Raw genomic sequence first — 23,755 nt, 5'->3', positions numbered from 1 at the left:
TTCTTGGGTTTCCTTTAACAAGCTATTGATTCATTTTTCATGATTTTCTTGCATCAGTCTCATTTCTTTTCCCAAATTTTCCTCTAATTCTCTTATTTGATTTTCAAAATCTTTTTTGGGGCTCTTCCATGGCCTGAGACCAATTCACATTTTTCTTGGAGGCTTTGGATGAAGGAGTTTTGGCTTTGTTATCTTCTTCTGATTGTACTTCCTCATCACCAATGATATAAGAAAATACCTCTTCACCAAGAAAGTAAGAATCTATAGTCTGTTTCTTTTTCCCTGTTTGGTCATTTTCCCAATTAATTACTTGACTTTTGAGTTTTGTTACATGAGGAGCTCCAGAAGCAGCCTCTGCTTTAGCAGTGGCTGCTGCCACCCTGAGGCTGGGGCTGGTAGTGGACCACCTTTGAATCTGTCTAGTATTTGTGGGTTGAGAAGTCTGAAAACTGTAGCTGCTGCCAGTGATTCAGTCCCCTAAAGGCTACTCCAGCTCTTTCCACACTGGCATGGCCCACACCAAACTGTGCTCAGCTCCCCCTTCCTATAGACTTCCCAGATTGCTTTGGACTGGAAATTTGCTTCAGTCTGTCATTTTGTGGCTTATGATGCTCTAGAATTTGTTTAGAGTCATTTTTATATGTTTTTGAAGGGTTTGGTGGGGGGAGCTCTACAAAGTCCCTGCTTCCTCCCTGCCATCTTGATTCTGCCTCCAGATTTCTCTCAATCTTTCACCAGATGACCCTTATGCAGAAATCTATGATCTGTTCTTTATATTTTCCTAAAAGCTAAATAAACAACCTCAGCACAACTGTCAAAATAAGTTTCCAAAATAAGGGGAAAAAACACATTCATGAACTGAATTAGGTTAAAAATAGATAAGTAAGTTGGTAACTGTGTCATAAAATAAAGGCAAATGAATCACTGTTTTTCTTCAATACATGAATCATTTACTTTCTTGTTGGTAAATGGAAAATAAAAAAAGTTCAACAAACCCTCTATACCTTTCAAACATGATCCTAGAAATTTGAGCTCATTTATTTTCAAATATGCACTACTTTGGGCCTGAATTCATACTTTCTTTTCCCTTTCCCCTTCAAAGTTAGTTATCTTAACAAAAGGCACTCTTCTATTTTTTTTTTCTTCTTTTCCTCTCTGAGGACTTGAAATGATAGACATAAAACCTTCTTACAAAAATTATCATATGTACCCTAAAGTTCACTCTTCTTAATGGGCACTTCTGTGTCAGCCTGTTAGACTTGAAGTCACTCCTCCAGCTTGGTGAGTAGAAAGAGTTTCGTTTTTAACATTTACCAACCCTTCTCTTCAGACATTCCAAGGAAGATTATAGTCATAGTCAATATCTTGCATTAATCATATATGAATATAATTATGTATATGCGTGTGTGTGTAAATATACACAATATGTGTGTGTATATGGAGAGAGAAGGGGGAAGAGAGAGGGGGAGAGGAAAAGAGAGAGGCAGAGAGAGAGAGAGAGAAATTAAGAAACAGGTTTTTCTCATTTTTTGCCAGACCTGTGATTTCACTGGAATAAGAGGCCCGCTACCTTTGCCCAATACAGATTGGCAAACACATTGAGACCTGTGGTGTTAATGAGTTGTCTAGGAGACCAAGAGATTAAGTGACTTGCTTTGGATCAGAGAGCTATCATTAGTCCAAACTGTGCTTAAATTCAGATCTTGATTCTAAGGGCAGCTCTCCATCCACTATGTCATGCTACCTCTTTGTATATGGCAGGTCTTTAAGTAGCAGGTCCACCTTACCTTTTTGACTCATTATCTTGCTCTAATAGACTTTTTTTTTTCTGAATCAAAGCCTCCCCTCAACTTGTGCACTTTTATAAGAATTTGTGCACTGTTGAAAATACAAGTTACTTCACTTTCCAACAAATAGAAGTCCTTGACTCAGTTCCTTTCAATCCCTGGTCACTGCTATACCCAAGGATACTATGCATATTTTGCATTCTGAATCTTAAGTATACTTTGGTAGAGAGTGTCAAACTCCTAAGCAAAGTGCCCTCTGAAAAGATTTGACTTGAGGCAATGTCCAATCATTATCAGTTTAAGGCAGAAAGGAATTTAACCAAGTTAGACATCCTGTAATAGCTCTTTTGACTGGGGCCATTAGAACCATTTTGGTGCAGTTCAGAATAGACTAATGACTGAAATCAGAATTCACTTGAAAACAAGCTGGCTGATTCTGTACTCCCACTCCCATTTAAAAACCCATTTGGAATTTGTCTTCTTTGACATTTTTTAACATCAATCTATTCAAATTAGTGAATTATAGGTGTTAAAAAAAGGAAGTGAACTCCCTCCCCCCAACTTCCTAAGGTCTATTTAAGAATTGTTCTGCTTTTCTGTGTTAAAGACCTTTGGGAACAGGATCATTAGTATCAGAACTTCCAGTATTCCCTGCATTCCTGAGCTGTGTCTAGAAGCCCTAACCTTGTCCCAACAGCCACTCAACCAGTCTGTCTCTATACAGTGCTCACTATTCAATCAATGGTCATTCATTTAGTACTTTATTTGAATGAAGTCTTTCTCTAGCAGATAATGAGCATATGAAGATAATTAAGTTGTGGTCCCTGCCTTCATGCAGCCTCCAATTTAATCAAGGAGATGGTACAATACACAAATATGACATATTATACTTTAGAGGGGGTAGAGTTTGTATTTCAGACTTTAAATTTCATTGGCATAACCAATTCTCACTGAGTAAAATGCTTCCAGTGGTACAAATGAGCAACTGACTTAGAACTTAGCCCAAGAGATTTGCTTAGGGAAACTGAGGGATAAAGTGACATGGACTTGACCATATAGCCAGTAATGGTCAGAGACAAAACTTGGATAGTTTTTTGACTCTAAGGTCAGTCCTTTATTACTTACTATACCAAACCATCCATTGTACATTTTCTATCTGTCTGTCTATCTATCTATCTATCTATCTATCTATCTATCTATCTATCTATCTATCTATCTATCCATCTATCTATCTAAGCATACTATACTATGCTGCACTATAATACCATACTGTAGCATGCCATGTTATACTATACAATACCATACCATACTGTACCATACCATACCATAACGTACCATATAATAGTATAAGATTGTAACAATATAGAAGAGACCAAAAGTTCTCTGTGAAGTCAGAGGAAGGAAAGATCAACTCAGCATTATGACATATGCATAAAAATAAGATGTTGGTCCTTGGCTCAAGGAGTTTATAATTGAATTGCAGAAATACCGTGCATTGGGAGGCAGCATGATATAATATAATAAGCATTGACAGGAAGATCTGGGTTCAAATACTGCCCTTAATAGCAACTACCTTGTGACTTTGGGAAAGTCACTTATACTCCCTGGGCCTCTGTTTCCTCATCTGTGAAATGAAGATATTGGAGAAAGCCTCTGAGTTCCCTTCAGGCACCACTTCTATAATCCTATGATTTCATATCAAATTTAAGATCTTAGAGGAGGATCGGGTAGAGCTCATAAAGTGGTAGACGAGTCCCTCCCTTCTCTTCTTCTATCAGATAGGAGGATCTTGTCCTTGCTTTGTACTCAAAATAAGAAAACTGAAGCTCGCAATATAAGCAATTGTCTCCAAGCCATAAAGTTAGCCAGTAAATAGACTAGGAGTAGGCCTTTGGCATTCTGCCTTCTAATATAATGTTCTCTTTATTTCAGGCATATGACTAAAAATAAGCAGTAAGCCCTAACACAAACCTTAGTGTGCTACAGAGTTGGACCACTGATGACATTTTAGCCCTATAGAAATTAAAATAAAAGGGAGTTCATTGAAAGATGGAGAGATCAGTAACAGTTTCATTAAGGAGGTAGGACCTGAGTTGAACTTTGGTGTTAGCCCAAGAGAGGTCCCAATTTTGAAAAAATATGTTAAAGCATATTTTCATGATTGTGTAATAATCCAAAGGACTGTGAGCAATGGCTCACATAAGGGCACAGCTTCCATGATGCTTCTCAAATTTATGATAATTCATGAGAATTTCCTGTAGCAAGATATTTGAGATGTCTTGGTTGACTCACATGGTTGAGCCAGTTATAATCTGACCAATTCTATTGAGAGGGTTTCATTATATCTTAAGGAACAAAGTTGATATTATGGACCCAAGTAAAGGAGGTCATGGTCTATGAGCTGGTTCTGCAGCAGTGGGGATGTGTTCATACTAACACACATTCCTTTTACCTTTTTTCCCCCTGTTAGTGATGGTATATATATAGGAGACGGATTTCCAAGATGAAGGGTGAAGTCTAGAACCAAGCAACAGAATTAACCTGAATGACAGAAGTAGGGATCTATGGCTGAGGCCATGGCCTTGATCTCCATGGCACTATGGTCCTGACTGGCTAGGCTAACCGACCTCAGACAATACTTGTACCAGCAAGGCCAGAATGAGCTGGCTGCATTGTTAGTAGGGATGCAGTGGTGAGTAGATTCAATGCTATGGTCCCTGTTATATCTCTGGAGAGAGTTGGATATAACTGCAGGTGAATGAAATTTGCCTATGGGAAGGGAATTCAACTAATTTCTGATAATGAGATAAACAGTGTTAAGTAATCATTGGATACCTGTGTACAATGTTCAATATTGGATGCATAGAGGTTTATAAAAGAAATGTAAAACATAAATGGGGTTGATAGTTGGCTTGGTCAATAGAATGTCAGGTCAGGAAGACTCACCTTCCTAAGTTCAAATATTGCTCAGACATTTACTGTTTGTGTGACCCTGGGCAAGTAATTTAATTCTGTTCGCCTCTGTTTCCTCATCTGTAAAATAGTAAACCACGCTAGTATCTTTGCCAAGAAAACCCCAATGGGATTATGTAGAGTCAGATACAATTGGAAAATGACTGGACAACCACAGAAAGGACACAATCTCCCAGTCTTCCAAATGAAAGTACTACATTTTGGACAAGTCATATCCATATAAAAACAAGTTAAAAACAATCTGAAACATTTTATGATTGTGAATATCATTAGAGATTAAGCTTTAGATGAGCACTTCCAAAAAGAAACATTTTTCAGTACTGAATTATGGCATTGACTTTTTTTTTTTAATTTTTGGTCTAGTACTATAATTTTATCAGAGTGGAAATAATTCACTGTGAAAAGTTCTGCAGTGTAGCATATTGGCAAATTATTGTCTTATTTCCTGGGGCCAGTGAGGGTTTAAGTGGTTTACTGTGGGTCCTAGTCAATATATGTCACTGGCAGAACTTGAACCCAGATCTTCCTGACTCCAAGGTTAACCTTCTACCCACCATATTACACTGATCATACTATAAGCACAAAAATTGGAGGAGAATGCTTGTACAGCAAAAGGAAGGAGGAAAAATTTAAACCAGGTTCCATAGATTAAAGAGTTTTGAAAATTCTATACATCTTTAGCAAGACAGGCATATACCAGATTTCTTCCTTTTTGAATTACCTAAATATAACAGCAATGTGTGTTCAAGGTGATCAAGGATTTTCAATGCATGTAATTGGCAAGCACTTATACTTCCAACTCTAAGCCACCTATGGCCCCTGAACCCATTTTGTAAGAGTACTACATTCTTTCTGAATATTCCATATGCTTCATTATGGATTAAAAATGTCACTCTGAAGCTAATAATAAGATAGTCACTGAAAACATGTTCCTTTTGAGCCAGTTCTATAATACTGTCTGTTAATGAATCTTGTAAAAATACATGAAGGAAGAGCACTTCCCAGATTTAAAAACTTAGACAGAGTAGAGATATAGATGAAAAAATAAAGTCATCAAGAAGCCAAGAAGCTACTGTGGCTTATGTTGCAATGCTCCCACAAAGGATTCAGCCAACAGGCCTAAGCTGTTTCTCCACACATCTTTCTCCAAAAAAATGTTCACATTAGCCATGAAATGGACTGGCTATTTTGCCTCAAAATCCAAAATTGATAAGAGGATGTGTGACAAGCACTGGGCTTGGAGTTAGCAGGAACATTACTTAACTGTGTGTAACTTTGTGCGAATCACTTAATCTCCCTGAAACTCTGTTTCTCTGTCAGTAAAATAGGAATAATAATGTCTTCTGTATCTATCACCCAAATTTGTTGAGAAACACAAGCAGAACACCTTTAAAGTGCTTAGTAAATTGCAAAGGGCTATATTATTTTTATTATTGCTATAATAATTATAATATTAATTATTAAGGGAGCATGTTCTGTAGTGAATAATGAGATGGTCTGAAAGCTCAGAAGACCTGTGTTCAAGTCTGTCTCTGACACATATTGTCTGGGTAACCGCTGGGCAAGTTGTTTAAACTCTCAGTGTCCTAAGCAACTTTCTAAGACTATAAATTGGAGAGTGGGTTCCAATTTCCACTGGTTAAATGAATTTCCTTACCTGAGAGATCCTGACGCTATCCATACCATATGGTCTCCACTCTAGCCATCATTCCTCTATCCCTCCAGAACCTTGGTTTCTGCCTCTAGATGCTGGGCTCTGTTAGGTGAGCTTTTGCCTTATCTTTCCTAGAGATAGGACTTCATTCCACTTCCTGTGGCTGTCTCTACATCATGTTCCTACCCTCTCCTTTACTCTAGCTCCCATTTTTGAGTTGTATTTCTCCATTAGAATATAAGTACCTTTACTAGAGACTTTGGGGGTTTCCCTTTGGGTAAAATCTAGGACTTTCTTTCTCTCCTGGTTGAGCTGAGTTAACTTGTTCCCAGTGGGAGACTTCTTTCACTTGGTATTGTCTGGCATATTGTCCTTTGCCCACTTCTCCAAACTTCTTTCTTCTAATTTTTTGCCTTCCTTTCCTCATCTAATAATATAGGGGTCAAGGCCTCCCATTGCATCCTGGGCCATCTCCAGTCATCCTGATGAATATCTGGTCACTGGATTCAGATGGCTCTGGAGGAGAAGTGAGACTGGTGATCTGCACAGCCCTCCCTCACTCAAAACAAAGTCAAGTGCAAGTCATGTCATTTCTCTGATGGCGTGGTCTTCTTTGGCAAGGAAGGGTGAACACAACAAGAATATAAAACTATTGTGTATGGGTTCTTCCCTTTCCTTTCCCCAAATCCTTAAAACACACACACACACACACACACACACACACACACACAAAGATCTTTCAGCGTTTTATTTTTCTCCTTAGCCCAGCCTCACCTATACCAATGGATACTTTTCTGTCCTTATCTCCAATCTCCAATCTTCTCTGGTACTAGCTATCTGTGCAGGATGGTGAGGAAGTATCTGGCTCCCTCTGTTTTTCTCCCCACCTCCCCTAAACCCAATCCTCCCTCTTGGAAGCTCCTTAGGGACAATTGCTGCTGAGTTTGGCCAGGATAACTTTGGGCCCATTCCTTCCTGCCCAGAGGGTAGATTAACTGGCCTCCCCTCCTCATGTGTGTTGCTGCATTGTTTGTGTTTTATCCTTTCCTTTCTTCACCTTTTTCCTCTTCACTGCTTTGGAAATATACAAGGAACAGTTTCACTCAATGGGCATTTTTTCTATACCTCTCTTCTGATGTCTGTGATTCCTCCGTCCCATCCCAGGACATCTGCTCAGGTTTCAAATTGCAATTCTTTTCCAGGATCTCTGATCCTGTTAACTTTGTGTCTCTTGTCCCTCTACACAAGAAGTACCTAAAGCTTTCTGTAAATTTTACTTCTGTTACTGCTTCCTGGCCTGTCCTTCTCCTTAGCCCTGGGTGGGTTACTAGGAAAGCAGGATGGTTGAGGGTCAAGTTGTATGTATACCACTGTCCCTGACACATGACCCCAGCTGCCATCTGCCCCAGCCATAACCATGGGGTCCTGGCCCTCTGCTCCCCTGCCTAGCTTTGGCTCTTCCCATCAGAGATTACGGGTACTTACAGTGGAACAGGGGAGGCCCTGGGTTCAAGCAGAGAGCCAAGACACCCAGGTCCCCCAAGGACCTGGTAGGTCCTTGCTCTGACAGGGAGGGGATAGTTGAGGTAGAGCCAAATCCTGGTTTTTCTCCACCAACTGCACTAAGTAACCACAAGGGAGAATAGGTCTACATTCTCCCTGCCCTTTTGCTTCTCTCCTTTCTCATTTATCAAGTCGCCTTTTCTGTCAGATAAACCTCAGAAATTACTTTGAGATTTTTTTTAAATTTTAAATAAGAGGTTGATTGAAGATTATTTGAATCGAATATATTATGCATAAATATTTATATTTTATCTAAATTGTGTTACAGTTACACACCCCACCCCCCTCACAGGGTAATGTTTTTCCTCATAGAAAAGCCCCTGAATTAATTTTGAACTTATTGGGAGTGGGGGATGGGAAGTTGGGAAAGAATGATGGTCGGGAATCTCATGTGTTCCACTGAATGTTCTTTTCCTTCTACCCAAATCTCCAAATATCAGGCACTCTTGAGGTGGTAGGCTGGCTTGAAATTTTGGGGGCCTATTTGGTTGGGGGCAAAGTGGTCAGCTTCCCACTTTTCCTTCTCGCTTCATTCTTAACAATTTCAAGTATTTGGGGGTAGGTATATTAAAAATCAGCTTTATTTCCACTCTCATAAAAAATCCTATCCCATCTTCTCCCATGTCAGGAAGAAACCACGTCATCAACAAATGTTCTTCCCGTGTTCCTTTTGTGGAAAAAAGGGACTATTATATAACCAAATGTGGTATTTTAGTGACTTTTTGATAATGTACAGTTTTTGTGGGGGTGAAGGGAAATTAATTTCTTTCTAAATTTTTAGGACAATGTCATTTTTAATAAGGTTGAAAAGGGAAAAAAATTCTAGAAAATTCCTGTTGTTGCCATGTGATATTTCACAAGTGCCACTGTAGAAAAATGCTTGTCAGTTGAATAAAAACCACATTTGATTTTTTAAAAAGTGCACCTATGTGCACCTTTTCTGATCTATGTTTTTCTATTGACTTGAATAAATCAGACTTTGTGTTAAAATTTTCTTTTCTAAAAATGAATGAATGTATGAGTTAAATAGTACCTTGAGTGTAAGACTTTATGTTTGTTTCTATTTGCGTCCCTAGGGATTATTACAGTGCTTGGCCCATCACAACTGTCTAATAAACTATTCTGTCTGTCTATCTATCTATCTATCTATCTATCTATCTATCTATCTATCTATCTATCTATCTATCTATCTATCTATCTATCTGTCTGTCTGTCTGTCTGTCTGTCTGTCTGTCTGTCTGTCTGTCTATCTATCTATCCATCTATCTATCCATCTATTCTCTCTATGGATGAAATCATAGTTCGAATTATTGCTGTTATTATAATGAATAAAAATAACATTCCCTTAAAATCTCTACCAATTAATTGATAGGAAAAGAGTCATTGTGTTTCAGTGTCAATTAAGATAGACATCCTGTTTCAGTGAAACTAATCCAGACATCAAGAGATCTGGATTTTAGCCTCAGACTTGTCACACTGTGTGTCCTTAGACAAAAGACAACATTTCTCTATCCCTTAGTTGTTCCATCTTGAAAAGAGAGGGTTGCCTTATTCAGTCTTTAAGCTTACACACTCAGGTCTAATATTGTATGATTCTGTGAAATACTTAGTAAGTACCTACTCCCTCCCAAGAAATGTAGCGGCTACACAAGTATTTCATTCTCTGAGTTCAAAATAAAGTAAGACAACTTGCATGGGGAGCAACCTGGATCAGCGTTTTAAGTTTTCATTTCCTTCAAAACCAGAAACCTTGAAATTAGATGGGGTATAAGTGGGGTAAATCTATTCAGATACAGGAAGAGGGATTAATGTAACTGAGGAAGAATTTCACAGATTTATGAGATTCAGGATGTCATGACAACTTTTTGAGAAGTGGATGGACTACAGAAGTACATGCCTAAGCGATTTTACTCTTCAGAAAAATAGTAGGGTTTGTTAAATATCCAGACATACCTCTCCAGTGAAATTATTTTGTTACATTTTGTGACTTTTAAAAAATATTGAGTCCAGATTATCAAAGCAATGATTACTATCCTGAGACAAGTCATAAGTCAATGAGCAGAGTCCTCACACAATAGTAAAAAGGGATATGTATCTATTTAGACCACCCAGAAACTTTTGAATTGGAGATACATTGAAAGACAGAATTTTAGAGGTCAGTTGTGAAGGGGTTACTGTTTACATGGTAAAGTCACTTGTGTAATTAAAGAAAATTAATTATGCTCATATAAATTTCATAAACATACCACAGATTGGCTTTTGATTAATTAAGCTTTAATTTAATGGGACAAAAAAACTAGACTACATAAGCTTTAATCAGGAGTGTGTATTAAATTCTCCCCCTCATGAAAAGTGAGAGAGAACAAAAATAATAGTTTTTAGGAAACACATGGAGAAGTAAACAATTGGGAGAGGGTTGCAAGACTAGAAATTATAGGTAATTACTAAAGACAAAAAGCACCACTTTGAGGTTAAGCTTCCTTCTCTTTTCTCAGAACCACCCTTTAATTAAATGCAAATAATCAGAAATGGCAACTAGTAGACTCACACAATTTTCTGATTAAATAATATATCTCATTTATAAAGAAAAACAGTAAGTTCTGTTGGGAGTGGAGTTGGCAAAGTACCAAATGTCAGTCTCTAACCTCTCCAATGGCATGGTTGTTTTCATAATATGCTCTCGATTGCATCCCTCTTTAGAAACGCTCTCTGTGATTAGTCATCTCAGACGCCAGCCAAAAGGTTAGACATCACACCACTACAACAGTTTCCAGGGCATTATGATGCCTAAGGTCATTATCAAATATAAATTATACATATATAAAATAACCACACATAAATACTGTTGTCAAATAAACATATGCATATGTGTATATATATATTATTGTCAAATATAAACAATGTTCTTCCTGGAGGGTGTTGTTTTAGACATTTAAAAACTGATCATAGAATCGTAGATTTGGAGCCGGAGGATCTCACAGGTCAATAAGTGCCCTTTTCAGATGAGGAAAGTGAGACTCAGTTAAATGACTGGCACAAAGTTGCACAAATAGTAAGAGTCAAAGTGGGATTTGAACTCGGGTACTTTAGCTCTAGATCCAAGGCACTTCCCATCATACTATAACAGTCTCTTTTCATCTGCTTGTCATTAGTTTGAAGTTTTGTGATTTCATTAGTTTGGGCATTGTTTCTACTGATAAAGACCACAACCAAGTCCTCCATGCCTTAGTAGACAATCTTATTGAATTGTTGCAGGTGAAAACATTCATTACCTTGCTCTAAACCAGGTGATGAGACTCTCCAAACTTTGCTGAGTTCTCCCTTGGACGATGGAAACACAGTTGGTCACCAGCTACATCTGTGAAGCCTTTCCAACTTAGTAGGACCTACCAGAGTTTGACCTCTACTGGTATAGTTTTCTAGAGCCAGGAGTCATTTCTATGTTATAATAAGGGCACAACAGGAGGACTGTGGTATAGGCTAACCTTATGTATCTATTTGTCTGTCTATATTTATCTATCATCTATCTATCTTTTTATCTATCTAATCTACTTATTGATGTTTTTAAGTCTCTTCCTGGTTTTGGCCATTAGGAAAACCTGTATTTAGCAATTAGTTAATCCTCCTTTCACTTTTCATCAATGCAATTTCAGTCAACAACAATGAATGAAATGAGGCTTGTGCACATGAAAATATTTTTGTTCTTTCTAAAAAAAATTCTTAAAATTGTTATACTCTTGAGACCATGTGAGCTTCCAGAGCACCAGCAGTCAATTCCTTCAATGTAAGCAAATAGGATCCCTATTGACCTAGGCCTCTTTGAGTTTCTGAATCAGTTATTCCAGAATTCAAGTGACAAAGGATTAACATTCTCCTGTCCCCCTCAACCTCCCCACCCCTACTCATACACACCCACCAGAATCCTCCCAAAGCATCTGATGGCACAGTGGTTCCAGCACAAATAAAAATGAACTTGGGTAATTAAAGCAACCAGCTGGTCAGTGTCAGGAGAAAGGGTTTGCTCCAGAGTAATTAAGCCTCTGCCAGGCATGATGCCAATTAACTTCTCAAAGTGCAGCAAGTGATTCTCCCAATAAAGGGAAAGAATCAATAAGGGTCATTATAAAACAGAGAGAAAATGAAATAATAAGACCTTAACAAACTGTGTGAGAGGGACAGTAGAAGCTTGGAATGAGATGTATTTAACATAATCTTAGGGTTAAGAGGGGCTTTTCAAGATTGGTACATTGTAAGAATTTGAGGAATAGTATTACTCTCTACACATTTTCTCTGTCTCCTCATTCAAGATGTCATTTCTATAACTCCATTTTCTTTGTGATAATATTTCCAAACCCCTTCTTGTGTCACTTTAGAATGACAAAGGTGCTAAGAAACACTACAAGCCCTCCCAAAGACAGTATTAACAAAGTCTCTAGAGAATACACCTTGGAATGTGCAAAGATTTTGCTGTGCTTATATTAAAAGCCTAAGACATTGTGCTAGAAAAATAAAGTCTATTTGCCAGGCTGTGAACTGGGGAATTTCTGCATTTATACTTGGATAAGCAGCATACAATATTTTACTTCTGAAGGCTCTAATTCAACTAGTAAAGGAGGCAACATTGGTTCCCTTGGTGGTGATGCTACAGCTATGATCATAACCTTCTTCCTCATTTCTTTCCCATTTCTCTGTCTTTCCCTCTTATCTTTCTATCCAGGATAGCTCTTTTCTCTAAACCTCTTTTTTTTTCTCCATTTGATGTCTGCATCTTCTCTCAACTTGTCTTCCTTTGTTTTAAAGTGCCAAATTCCCTCTTCTCAACGACCACACTCTGCTCCTTACTCATTATGTTGTCACTATATGGATGGAGCACAGAGGCAGATTCCAGTAATAGTACAGTAGTGGGTGATGTCAGATAAGCACTATTTCCCTTGTCTTACTGGGCCATCATTTCTTACAAAACAGCAATGCAAAGGTTCCCATTGAAGACTGACAGTTTTTAAGATGTTCTTTCAAATGGCAATGTGTAGACAATGTTTACTTCAGTTCTCATAAATGAATTTCTTAAACCAATGATATAAGGGTTGGTTGGGGGCAGTTACCCAAATGCAAGACCAGATGGTGATCTTCTTGGGTTCTATTCATATTGATATTTCACAACTAATCTTTGTTCACTGAAACTCTTAAGAATAAAGACTTAGACGTCTTCAGCAGGAAGGAGTGTAGGTAGTCATGCGTATTTCATTCTCCAAATTATTGTTCTAACACTGTTAATGGGCAATTTAAATTCACCCAAATCCAACAGCTGCATAAACAGAAAATGTCTGGTGATGTTCCTTCTACACATATGCCGAACCGTGTGCACATTTGTGAAATTCACATCTGATTCCAATTTTTTAAAATTGTTCTCGCTAGTTGCAATGGCAACAGTAGCTTCCATGTACGTGGCACTTTGGTGTTGACAAAGTTCTTTCCTCACAACATCCCCATAAGGTAGGTAGTATAAATATAATTATCGCTATTTGACATATGTGGAAACTGAGTCTCGGAAAGGTTTAAATGACTTGCTCAGGAGGCTGCTCACCTAGTAAATGTACATTCAAGGATTTGAATCATGGTCTCCTGATTGCAGGTTCAGTATCATAAAGGCTGGGATTCCTTATTTTGCTGGGAGTGGGGGACAGGTCTAATTCTTCAGTCATAGTCTAACTGTATTCTATTTGGCTTTTTTCCTACTGTTACAGAGGGGTTATTTGTCAAGGGACATGATTAGCGCAGAGCAAGTCCAATTCTGTGTAACAAAAAAAGCTGTTCAATCTCCTTTGACAAAGCCCGGATAACACCCAGGGTCCTAGCTGCTGTTCATTGCTGTCTCTCTACATTTTCCACTCAACAAAGCTGGTTAATTCATAAGCTGCCTAATGCAACAGCAGCATTTTGACAAAGGTTTCAGTCATGGTTGTCTCTACAGTAAAGAACACTTAGTTTTCTACTGAGAAATGAATGTGTTTTCCCAGGTGAGAGGCCACAGAACACAGTCAAAAGAGAACTGGACTTAGAGGAATGTGACCAGATCTCTCACTCCTGTCTCTCTGGTGTTTATTAGCTATATTGCTATAGGTAAATCACCTAAACTCTCCAGGAATCAGTTCCTCATCAGTAAAATGAGGATAATAAACCCTATAGCACCTACCTTACCGAGTTGGAAGATTCAAATGGTACAAATTAAGTAAAATGTTATTCATATATGAGTGCTCTATTAATCATAATAATTTTAAGAGGATAACTAGTTGGAGAACTTAATTTGTTGTGAATGGTCATGGTCTTACCTGTAGTACAAATGCAAACAGGCACTAATTTTATAACACACATGTGAAACAAGCAGATACCATTGTTCCATCTTTATTTTCCCATATGAGATTGTACAACATAAAGAAGTAAAGGTATTTATTCAAAATTGCACAAAAAAAGGCTAGGGGCAGGGTCAACCTGGAAACTCTGCAGCAGCAATTTCTTAGACATTTTTGTTCATAGCAATCAATGGGATCCATGGCCATGAGGAGTCATGACGCACAATAATACAACATAATCTCAAATGGAAGTTCCATAGAATTAGTGGCACACTTAGCAGAAAATCCCAGCACACCCCTTGAGAACCACTGCTTTAGAGAATCAGAGAATTTCAGAGCTGAAAGGTACCTCAATGACCATCTAGGCCAAACTGTCCCTGGGAGAGAATATCCTTTCTATAATAAACAGTAAGTGGTATCTAGCCTTTGCTTACAGGTACCTAATAAGTGAGAACCCATCATCTTCTGAGGTAATCCCTTCCACTTGGGATTCTAATACCGTGTTCTAATTGCTGGGATATTTTTCCTGAAATAAAACACAATTTTTCTTTTGACAAAGTCTTCTCATGATTTCTAATTCTGCCCCCCAAGGCCAGGTGTTTCTTAAAATTATTTTGGGATTATCATGGATTCCTTTGGTAGTCCGATGAAGTTTATGAACATGTTTTTAAAATGCATCAATTAAACATATTGGACTTTAAGAGAAACCCAGAATATTGAAATAAATATATCTATTTTTCCCATCTAAGCTCACAGATTGCTTCAAATCTATCCACTAACTCCCTAGGGTCTGTGACCCCCAGGTTAAGAATCCCTCTTCTACATGACAGTCTATCAAATGCTTGATAATGATTCTATCTTCCTTCTACCTAAATCTTCTCTTTCCCAGGCTAACTGTCCATGCTAATTTTCATATAACATGGATCCTAAGACCTTTACCTTCCTAAATGCATTCCTCTGGACATTCTCCAGCTAATCAATATCCTATCATGTGTGGTGGCCAAAACTGAACAAAATGTTTCAGGTTCTTAGTCTGACTAGGAAAAAGTACAGAGCTACTATCACCTGGTTAGATCTGATTCCTGCCTCTTAATTATATTTAAGATCCCATTCACTTTTCTGGCTCCCATATCACATATTAGTAACCCATACTGAGCCTACAAGCTATTCAAAAATCCCAGTTTTATTTCAAATAACTGTCTAGCCACCAAGCATAAACGTAGGAAACTGACTTATTTTTAACCTAAGTATAAGACTTCACTTTTATCCCTATTAATCTTTTATTTGATTAGATTCAGTTCAATGATCTATCCTCTCAAGACCTTTTTGGATATGGATGATTTCATCCAATGAGTTAGCTGTCCCTTCCAGTTTTGGGGAAACTTTTAGTTTCCAGATGCCATTTTTTACCCCTTTCAAGATGCATTGACCACATCTAAAATTATATGCTAAATTTTATTTTTGTTGCCTTTCATTCTTGAAGAGGACCAAAATTACATCACTATGTTACAGTCAAATTACAAGGTGTCTGACTGCGGCTGATTAGACTAACACAACTTGGAGTGTTCTACCACCAATCAGGCACAAACGGTCCATGTGAACATTTGGGGTGGGTTCTCTAAATTCACACATCTCATGTTTCTTCTGAGTTACTTCAATTCTGCTTTGCTCATAGAGTTCAGTACCTTCTCTGATGAGAGCATGCCATGCTAGGTGGTTCTGTCTCTCATGTCATGCAATCAATTCCAAAATTCTTAAGAGAAACCTTGTATTGATTCTTCTGGCCATGATGTGAGCACTTGTTCTGTGTGATTTCTCCATAAAATAATCTTTTAGGCAAGCATATGCTTGGCATTCGAACAATATGGATAAAATTATACAAATGAACTGAATCTGTTAGTGAATGTCAGGCTGAACCAGGTACTGGTTGGTTGCTCTGCTGCTCCTTCCACTCCACATTGGCTACCAGGCAAAGAAAGACCTGTGCTCCCTCCTCCTGGAGGAGATAACCTACTCAACCTTGGAATGAGTCCTTATGCAGAAATGAGCTAAAATGTTTGAGGACAGATACCTCAAACATATAGCTTCTTTCTATAGCCTAACCCTGGGAATCTGCTAACCCTTTCCTTGAGGGTCAGACAGGACAAGAGACTCAATATCTGCCCTGATTCCTGTGAGTACCACCCTCTCTGATGCCTAGGCAGGTCTGATCATGTCACCTCCTGCTCAACAAAACCTAGCATCTCCCATTTGCCACTTGAACCAAATATAGACATCTTTCTTTGACATTTAAAGATCTCCATAACGACCTCTTGTTACCTTTCCAGTCTTCTTGCATGGTACTCCTCTCATTACACTGTACAATTTAGCCATGCTGGTCTACATTAGACACTCCATCCCTGTGATTTTGCACTGCTAGTCAATCATTCCTGAAATATACTCCATCTCCATCTCCAATTCTTGGAATCCCTGATTTCCTCCAAGTCTCTGCTCAAGTGCCTTCTTCCATGTGAAGTCTTTCTGGATGCTCTATCTCTTAATGTATACCTTTCCAAAATTACCTTGTATTCATTTTGTATATATCATGTATATGCTTGTATTAGTTTCATGTTGTCTCTGCCTTCAATGTAAATGCCTAGAGGTCACAGGAGTTTCATTTTCATCTCCGTGTCCCCAGCACATACAAATTGGTATGATATATGTATACTAGCTGATGAAACTGACATTGCCTTTATTGATGTATAGGATTTGGCAATCTACTGCTCCATGGATCCATTCAGTAGCTCTGTGTTCTGAAGTTGAAGACTGCTTAATAAATGTTTGTTGAATTGAACAAAATTGGAGAGAAATGGCATGAACTCTGGGGTCCAGGAAAATATACAAAGGAAGCTATGCCCTTTAATGAAAGCCTGGGGAGAAGAATAAAATTTCACGTCTTGTACCTAATCCAGGAAGAATTTAGAAGTAACCAATAATGTTAGGACTGGAATAGACCTTAGAAACCATATAATCCAAACTTCTCATTTCATAAGAAATGCAACTAAGGTAGTGTGCCACTTGCCCAACCTTTTTAAATCTAATCCCTTCAGGCATTGAGGTCCAAAGAGGCATTTGACCTAAGTCTCATTGTGATTGAGTGGTGAAATTGGAACAGAACCCAGGTCTCATGGCTTCCATTCTATCCAAGACATCATATTGCTCTCAATTGATTTGAAGTCTCCTCATCTTTGATATTCTTCCTATAATTTAATCCACATGATCTAAAAGAATAAAACTCACTCATCTGTAGTGTTAAGTGACTCTTGTTTACTCTCTCCCATATCATCATAAAATAGACATTTCTCAGGATGTAGGATCAAGATTTGCTAAAGACCTTAGAGAACACTGAATATGTTTTTACAAATGAGAAAATTAAGCCTCAGAGAAATGACAAAAAACTACCCAAAGCCACATAGGTTAAAATGAATCAATCAGAACTGACATGTATATAGTAAATATACTTTCATATGCATTTTCTTCTTTGATACTCATGATGGCCCTCATGGGTAACTGCCGCTGACAATATTTTGTATATGAGGAAACAGAGGCTCAAAGAATCACAGTGTTACGTTCAACTGGCTGGTAACTATTAAAAACAGGTTTGGTATCCATTTTTCCAAGTTTAGAATTACTTTCACTAATAACCCCAATCCTAATCCTTGCTTGTGAAATGTTGCCAGAATTCAAGTCTTGGCCCTGGAATACCAAATGCAAATCTTCTTCCATTGACTGTTCTGCCTCAACTCTCTCTCTCTCCCATAGCTGCTTAAATGACCAAATGAAAGCAGAGAAGCTGACTTCTGACATCTCTGAACTGTTGCTTCACTGTGGGGTGGCTCAAGTTATCTGAAAATTCAGTATGTGAGCATTCATGTGTAAATATAAAGAGGACCATATTTGCAGAGTGACTTTTTCAAACATTCATCCTGTATTTTCAATGTGGGATGACTTAAGAAAGTCTCTTGGTATATGGAAACTAATACTAGCAAGAGATATTTCTTCCCTGCATATTACAGTGGGCATGCAAGAAAGTTCAAAGGCAAGACGATTATTCCATGAACCCTAGACTTAGAGTCATTCCAGGTTACACAGTTTTCGGGGTAACTAATACCTTCCAACATTCATGCTATGGCTATAGAACTTCCTAAAGACTGTAAAGTTTAGCATCCTTGAAAAGAGACAATATATATTCAAATTAAAACACAGTGGCAAATTAAAATAAAAAAAATACTCCTCAGCTGCTCTGAGAAATAAAGTTATTTGTTATGGGGTTTTCCTCCCTTTGATTATAATTTTTATGCCTCTTGAAACAATGACATTATAACAATTTTAAAAGACAATGAATTTGAACTGAATAACTAAACAGGTTTTAAGCCAGTAGAATGGAACTGGGTTGTGGAAGTTTGCAATTGCTTTTTTTTCCCTTAAATAAAATCTCTGATCTCTCAAGGATATCCTAGATAAATGATCAACAAAGGAGAAGGTGTGGTTCAGTCACACTGCATTCATTGGGATTTTTAAATGAAAAACGTAATTAAAGCAAATGGTATCATTTCAAGTCATTATTGAGAAATCCTGTCTATTAGCTAAGATTAATTCTCCTGATTCTAATCTCTCTCTGCTGCCTAATGGTGCCCTTCTTGTTTCATGTAATTAAAATGTAGCAGGTAGTTTATACACAAGAGGGAGCGTTTGTATTAAAAATATCTTTCATAATCAACATTAAGCACTCATTTCATTTATGATTGAAATCTCTGAGCAAAAAGCTAATATTTTATTATGAATTGTGAAAAAGCATATGTTACTATTCATTTATTTTAATACTTTTTAATTTCATTCAGAAGTATCATATGTGGTCATGAAGAGTTTAAAATACTTAAATAGGTATGGAAAATCAAACTAGTGGGTTGACATGATAAGAAAGTCGAGTAAATTTAACTATATCGAGTTGAACTCACAGTGACAAAACAAAAAGATGTTTGAGGCTCTGGTCTTGCTTTTTTTCCTTTAATCAGCTCTTCAGTTCCTTTTTGAATTCTCTTGTTTCAAAGTACACTGTCTTTCTGTAACTTTCATTACAAATTTACAGAGTGCAAATGCATAATAATTTGGAAAAATAACTCCATAAATTCAAACCATATTATGCACGTATACACAAACATATATATTCAGTAAGTCAACAATAAGCATTTATTAAACATTTACTGTGCACCAGGCACTGTGCTAAGTGATGAGTGTACAAAGAAAGGCAAAAAAATTTCCTCTGATCAAAGAACTTAGAGTCTAATGGGAGAGAAAACAGGCAAACAATTATGAATAAACAAAATATACACAAGAAAATCCTGTAACAACATACATTTCCTACAGCTGTCAGGTAGAAGTTAAGAATAAATTTTATATATCATATTATAGATCTATACCAAATTCTAGTTTGATTTGAAATATTTTAGAGTGTTTTTCTTGATATTTCCTTTTGCATCATCATAGTTATCCTTAGTGTCTCTACCTCTCCCCTTTCAAGGGAACCATTCTCTATAACAAAAAAACATTTATTTTAAGGAGGAAAAATATTAGTATAACTGATTCATTGAAGAAGTCCCAAACTATGTGCAAGATGTAAAACCTATGAGCCTCCCCCCTCCACAAGGGATGGGTTGATCTTTATTATTATTTGAAATCTTAATAAGCATAATGGAAAGCACACTGGGCTGGTAGTCAGAAGTCAAATTAACAAGTCAGTAAGCATTTATTAAATGGTTACTCTGTGCCAGACACTGGGATAAGCACCAGGGCTTCTGTTCACTCACTATCCGAAGGATCTTTGATAAATCACTTCTCTTTGGTCTCAGTTTCTTCCCCATGAAATGATTTACAAAATCTCTTTTATCTCTAAGAGTCTGTGGTTTTTCATGCATTTAGGTTAGACTATAACCTACCAAATCACAAATAGACATTTTATAAGTGCTTGGTGTTTTGATCGATACTGTATAAAATCAACGCTCCTCTATGTTAAATAGCATTTAAGATAGAGGCCATAGAATTCCATGAGTCAAACTATGCTAATACATGCTCGGAGTGGGCTTTGATTTGTGTACTTTGATTTGAGGAGTGCCAAAAGCTTTCTACTCCAAAATATGTATCCCACTGGTCATTTACCATATTTAAACCCTGGCTGTCCTCAAATTGTCACTTTTTCAGATTAGCAAAGGTAGGAACTTCCCAGGCCACCTAGTCCAAACTCCTTATTCTACAGGTGTGGAATATGAGACCCAGGAAGGTCAAATTACTTGTTCAAAGTTATGTAGTTAGTAACCATCAGAGGTGAAATTTATGAGCTTGGGAAGTAATATATTAAAATAATAAACCTAAATCATCTTCACTCAGTTTTGTTTATCAGAGGATGGCAGACAGGAGATGGATTGCTAAGGACAATGTTTGCCTGCTTCACAATTGAGCTGATGAGTTTACCTTGTAAGAGGTCAAAGTGTCACAAACTAAGATACATTAGTTTGTACAGTTTTTATTTTATATAATCATATGGGTCTACTTATAGTGACCCTTTCATACCAATCAATTAACTAATTAATTTTAGACTAGCACCCATTGTCAATTACATACACTTGTACCCTACACCTACACTGAGTATAGAGAAAAATGTCACCATTTATCTTCCAATTGTGACAAACAAACTTAGCTATTTGTTTGGATGTCAATGTTGGGGGAGGGCATCTTTTGGCAGCATCTTTGGAAATAAGTGTTATTCTCCTGGACCAAAGTGGAAATCCAGCTTACTAAATCCTTAGCAGGGCTGCCACAGGCCTTTACCATGCAATATGTAATTTGACTCTGCAGTCATTTCCTCTATTCAGACTTTTCAAGCATCCTATTTACACAAAGGAAACTCCCTGCCTCTGAATCAGTGACAGGTTTGTGAGAGAAAATACATGCCTGCACACACTAACATGCACACACCTGAACTCAACTGCACAATCATCTCTCAGATTCCTCCTAAAAATGCAAAGTTAATACATAAAATCTTACTTTTAGATCTTCCTGTTCAAGGAAATTTACTATTTGCACGCTTGAATTATAATTCTAAAGGGACATGCTTTACATTGTGATTGATTGAAAAATCAGATGTTAACCAGCAAGACAAGACCAATTTTCCAACACTTGAGCTCTATTTGTTCAAATTTATTGCCACTGTAAAGCACCAATTATTGCTAATAATGGTGTTATCCTCATCTCAGTAAGCCACTGGTTTGGTAAAGCTTTAAGCACCCTCAACTTTGGCATTCACTTTAGTTAACTGCTGGCAATAGCTAATTTCTTATAGATTATTTCTTTAATGCCTTATTGCTCCCTGAACACATATATACTGTGAATGAATTATCATCTTATATACATTTATATCCTGCTATTAAACCTTCTGGAGGAAATGCAGGCTATAAGCCATATCGGTAGAATATTCTATCTACTGGATATTAATGAATGACAGAATCTTGCAAGCCAATGTCTTTGGCTAAATCAGAATTCAATTTTCACACAATGTCCAAACTCCAGAGCCTCAATTGTTTCAGATTATGGGAAGCCTAGGTTTTCTAAACATAATGCTGATCATCAGAGTGTTCAAGGACCTGTCACCTTGAACCCATATAATTGAAAAAAAAATTAACCTGTACACCCTTCCCAAGAGGAGAGAATCTGGTTCTTTATTCAGAGAGAAAATCTATGAAAACAGAAGTTGATTCTTACTAGAACTTTCTGGACTGCAATAATCAAAATTAAAAAATGAGCCATTTAGTTGCTTTGGAAAGTACCATTAACCTTAGTTCATAGAGGCCCTAATGAAAGTATCCATAAATGAGAATGGGCAATGTTACTTTTACAACCCCAAAAGGGTCAAATATATGTTCCTACTGGGGTTTCTCACATTATGTTCCTATGTCATGACACTCATTCCTTTCCATTATAGATATTCTCCTTTTTAAATGAAAAAGTAGACATTTTTCTCTGCTAATCTACTCACTTACCATGGGAGATGGAGAATGATGGGAACACATTCTTAGTGCATGAATATATTACATCTATCCCCTAATCAATACGTGGAACTCCTTATTTTGCCAGTATAAACACCTTCCCTTGAGGAAATAATACGATATAACCCCAAAGAGAAACACTCATCAACTATTTCTCCCTAACCCCATCCTTCTGTCACATTTTCCTGTATCTCAAGTCTGAGCAAGTTAATGTTCAGCCTGAGCAGTTGCTACTGTCTATGTGCAAATCACCAGAAATACTTCAAGGAAGAGTATGCACAGATCCCTGCAAAATGAAACATGAATATCCTATTCTCATTTCAGTCTAAATCATGCAAGAGTAGAGAGGATTGCTCTCCTGGAAGCAAAAGGGACTCTCAATTATCCACAGGAATGGGATACTAGGAATGCAAGGACAATTGAAATTCACAGATAATCCCTAAAGGCTCATTTTAGTCAATAGCTTCAACCTTCTTATCCCACCAAACCTTTTGCATAGCTGCTTAAAAGTGGAGCTATTTAATGGCTCAAATATCATTCTCCTATATTTTCCCCCTGCCCACTTAGTAGAAGAACTAATGAACAGTGAAATGGTTGAAAGGGAAGTAGCAGGAGGGAGAAAGAGAAGATGACAAGTCTGTGAACTGGAAAATATATAAACTAAATAATCAGCTCTTGGGAGTGGAAAGTTGACAAAATTAGATTCCTGTTTAATCTACCCTTGCTCTTTGCCCAAAGGTCAAGAAGTGATCCATTTTTAACTGAGAATGAAATGCCTTTGAAGCCAAGTACCAAGTTATCAGATATTTTAAATCATAAACCCAATGGATATTACTTTACTATAATCCTCCCCACCTTCTATATTATCATCAATCTTCCCCAACCCTCATTCCCCATCACACCTAGAAAAACACACATAGTAGCTTAGAAAACTTGGGTTATTTTACTTACAATTGTGAAGTTCATGACCTTGAGAATCCAGATGGTCATAGCCAAATTCACCAGGATTAAAATCATTAGGAGAAGAACAAAGAAATAGAGGCATCTCTTCCGCCAGCCATAAATCCCTACTTTGTATACCTGGGGTCCTTCAGAGCTCTGCATATTGTTTCTGTTGTGAGTATACTGTTCCTGAGGCATCTGGAATTAACAAGAGAAGAGAGAGAGAGAGAGGAGGCATATACACATTAAACTGCAGGAAAAGTCAACTAGTGCAAAGCTATTGCTGGCTGTTGTCTTGGAGTTCTTATCCCTTTGGGTGATTCTAAAAAATCTCAGTTGCTTTTGGACTCTACCAACTCCTCTGGCCTGGCTTAAGGCAATGTTGTTAGTGTTGTTGTGGTTGTTCTT

General features: G+C 37.5%; 1 protein-coding gene across 6 annotated transcripts in view; it reads right to left on the bottom strand.

Annotated features, from left to right (window-relative positions):
* SGCD (sarcoglycan delta) overlaps window positions 1-23,755 on the bottom strand; it is a 1,338,077-nt gene that overhangs the window by 433,857 nt on the left and 880,465 nt on the right. For all 6 annotated transcript variants that reach the window (XM_072630829.1, XM_072630830.1, XM_072630832.1 and 3 more), the window contains one exon: window positions 23,357-23,545. In XM_072630829.1, coding sequence (XP_072486930.1) covers window positions 23,357-23,545 — 189 coding nt within the window. The remainder of the gene's footprint in view (window positions 1-23,356; window positions 23,546-23,755) is intronic.

The sequence above is a fragment of the Notamacropus eugenii genome, chromosome 1 (genome assembly GCF_028372415.1).
Source record: "Notamacropus eugenii isolate mMacEug1 chromosome 1, mMacEug1.pri_v2, whole genome shotgun sequence".
Lineage (NCBI taxonomy): Eukaryota > Metazoa > Chordata > Mammalia > Diprotodontia > Macropodidae > Notamacropus > Notamacropus eugenii.
The sequence above is the reverse complement of the archived record's forward strand: the minus strand, read 5'-3'. Positions and strand labels throughout refer to the sequence as shown.